Source organism: Lactuca virosa, chromosome 7, assembly GCF_052849685.1.
Source record: "Lactuca virosa cultivar CGN04683 chromosome 7, Lactuca_virosa_CGN04683_v6, whole genome shotgun sequence".
NCBI classification, from domain to species: domain Eukaryota; kingdom Viridiplantae; phylum Streptophyta; class Magnoliopsida; order Asterales; family Asteraceae; genus Lactuca; species Lactuca virosa.
Genome location: NC_136432.1, coordinates 59,076,802 through 59,080,202, shown reverse-complemented (window position 1 = coordinate 59,080,202; position 3,401 = coordinate 59,076,802). Strand labels below are relative to the sequence as shown.

Below are 3,401 nucleotides of genomic sequence, written 5' to 3'. Positions count from 1 at the left end.
CCTCAAGAGATAAGATCACTTTTTGGAATCATTTCTCAAAATCAAAGGAACTTTGGGACTCGAAATGAAATGAAGAGAAATTCTCCACAAGTGGTTGGTGAAGTTAGCAACACTCAACACTTGGAATCAAAGCTCTTAGATTTGACCAATGTGCTAAGTCAAATGGTGGTGGGAAGTGGTCAACAATTGATGGTATGCGGTATTTGTGCAATGACGGGGCATTATACGGATAAGTGTCCATCACTTGGAAGTGAACCGTAAGATGTGAATGCAATGGGAGGATATCAAGGTCAACCAAGACCCATGGGATTTCAAAACAATTTCAATCCAAATTGGAGGAATAACCCAAACAATCCATACCCACCAAAGCAAAATCCACCAAACATTTTGATGAGACCCCAACATCCGCAATATCCTTCCTAAAAACCTCCATATCCACAAACATCTCACCTCCCTCCAAATTACCAACCACCTCATCAAAAAGGCCAATCAAGTGGTACCCACCAAATGAGCCTTCAAGAACTTGTCACTTCTCTTGCTCAAAGCCAAACCCAATTTCAACAAGAGACCAAGAACACTTTCTCCAACATTCAAGCACAAATTGGAGACTTGGCCACCGCTCTCAACAAGATGGAACAAAGGGGTAAACTTCCATATCAAACCGAGAAGAACCCCAACGTGAGTGCAATAACCTTAAGAAGTGGGAAAACCCTTGGAGAAAGCAACCCCAAAAGAGTTTCAAGAGAAGCAGAAGATGAGGTTATTGTTGTTGATCCTCCGAAGGTTGAAGCTACTCCAAAGGAACCGGTTGTTCCCAACATTGATCAACCTGACTCTTCCAACAAGAACATCAAGCCATTGGTCATACACCACCTTTTCCGTCCCGGTTGGCTCCCTCAAAGAAACAAGAGGAAGAGAAGGAATTTCTTGAGACTTTCCGCAAAGTTCAAATAAACATTTCACTATTGGATGCCATAAAGCAAATTCCACGCTATGCCAAATTTCTTAAGGATTTGTGCACCAACAAGAGGAAATTTAAGGCAAATGAGAAGATTCAAGTCAATGCAAATGTGTCCGCGGTTATCCAAAAGAAATTACCACCCAAATGCAAGGATCTGGACATGTTTTCTATTCCTTGTACCATTGGTGATTTACATGTTGAAAGTGCCATGTTAGACCTTGGAGCCTCAATCAATGTCATGCCATATTTGGTTTTTCAATCTCTCAATGTTGGACCTTTGGAAGAAACTGGAGTCATCATTCAATTAGCGGACAAGTCAAGTGTATTTCCAAGAGGTGTGTTGGAGGATGTACTAGTTCAATTCAATCAACTAGTATTTCCTGCGAACTTCTATGTCATTGACCTTGAAGAGAAGACCCCTTCCAAGTCGTCTATGATCCTTCTTGGAAGACCTTTCATGAATATCGCTCACACAGTTATTGATGTCCATAATGGGAAGATCACAATGGAATTTGATGGAGAGATCATTCACTTCAACATCTTTGAAGCCATGAGATACCCTAGTAACATTTATCCATTATATCGGGTTGATGTGATTGAGCCAATCACCCAAGAATTATTCGAGTTATCACATGGGGATCTTTTGAAGATGGTGCTCAACATGAGTTTTGATGTTGAAAGTTTGAAGAAACATTGGATATGTATACATTGGACTCCGAAGTTGAAGAGATTGTGAAGACTTTAGAAGTTAACAACTCAACAAAAAAGGATGTTTCTCAAGTTGCCTTTACTCATTCTCCAAACAAGATGCTGATGGGTTTTGAGCATTCTAACACTCCTAAGTGTATATGCAACCCTAAAAAACCTTGGATCTATGTTTGTCTAAAATACATGCAAAATACTTTTTCCAATGTTCATAATCCTATCTAGCATACATGGGGAACTTTAATCATAAAAGATGGCTAGAATTACATACCTTGTAGTTGTTATGATTCCTTGAAAACCTTGAGAGCCTAGCACCCCAAGTGTGATGCCTCAAATGTTTCACACAACACCAAATGCTTTGGAATAACTTTAGAGAATGTATAACACTTGTAAAAATCGGCTTGCCCTCTCTTGTTCTTAGTGTAGCCGATTTTGGTGAGTAACATAGTCTTTATATAGTGTGTCACATCTAGGGTTACACAATGTAAACCCTAATGTGACATGACTCTTCATTTCCATGACCCATGGGTTTGTAACTCCCATGGAGCATCCAATGGGTTTAACCCAACTTGATAATCCATGGAGCCTTTTAGCCCACTATACAAGTTATGGATGATTTACATAATCAACCCAGATATTTAATTAGTCATCTTTTGATCACTTAATTAATTCCAAATTAATTCTTGATCAATACTAATTAAATAATACTATTAATATATATTAGAACTTATAATATATTAATAAACCACAAGTGTTATTTCTCTCATTAAGTCTATCCAAATGCATGATGCCATGCAACCCAAATGGACCATGTCGGGTCGGGTCAAGTACATACCAGAAATAGTTATAGACTTAGACACCTTATCCAACAGTCTCCCACTTGGATAAGTCTAATAACTATAACTGCCAGTATGACTTCAGGAACCGATCAGCAATCGTAGCTTTTTCAAGGTTTCTCGGAACTGAGAAGATGATGATATGCCATTTCAGATAAGTGATCATATAATCCTCTGTTCTAGATATCAGCCGGACAAATACATAGAACAATGTCTTACTTTTGTCCAACAATTTGTTTCTCGATTTTCGATTTGTTTGACATAGAACTTAATTGAACACATCAACTTAGTTATGACCGGGCCCGATACATAGTTCAAAACAAAATCATTGAGGGGCCTAGATATCACTTCTAATCCAAGAAGGAACAGATAAACTTCGACTCATATGCTTGTTCTACTACTTGTTAAATCATACACAAACACACGTTTTATAACTTCGAGTTACCAATGGGTTTTCGCATGATCAATGTATAACCAACTCATAGACAACAAGTCATATCTCTAGGTTTGAAGACTTATATGATATTACCGTCTCGCGATCACTCGAGATAAATTCCATGAAGTGATACCAGCGAGCGTGGTTTGAATCCAATACTCAGAACTTATGAGCACTCATGAGTGTTGAGGCCATGTCCAACATCTTAGACCTCTACAACCAACTCATGACAGTCTTAATTCATATCTACTTCCAACATATGACCGACTGTGGATAATTTGAATAATATGTAAAACACAACATAAATATTCTGGAAGTCAAAACATGCAAAAGAAATAATAGTAAACGATTGACAAAAGATAGCAACACTTTACTCATAAATAAACACAACTTTTATTCATCATCAAATGTCAATTACACTTTACAAATTTCAAAACTATCTAACTACTAAAACTAATATCAT

General features: G+C 37.7%; 1 protein-coding gene across 1 annotated transcript; it reads left to right on the top strand.

Moving 5' to 3' along the window:
- The first annotated feature begins 630 nt into the window (after positions 1–630).
- LOC145126689 (uncharacterized) lies at positions 631–1,697 on the top strand. The gene is made up of 2 exons (XM_079061999.1): positions 631–861; positions 981–1,697. Exons 1-2 carry the CDS (start codon positions 631–633, stop codon positions 1,695–1,697), a joined length of 948 nt encoding a protein of 315 aa, XP_078918125.1.
- The last annotated feature ends 1,704 nt before the right edge of the window (positions 1,698–3,401 follow it).

Bases quoted from the DNA above. Each gene is read 5' to 3' on its own strand.
- LOC145126689 (XM_079061999.1), top strand. From the start codon at position 631: ATGGAACAAAGGGGTAAACTTCCATATCAAACCGAGAAGAACCCCAAC. The intron at 862-980 runs GTCATACACCAC...GATGCCATAAAG, and splicing joins ACAAGAACATCAAGCCATTG to CAAATTCCACGCTATGCCAA.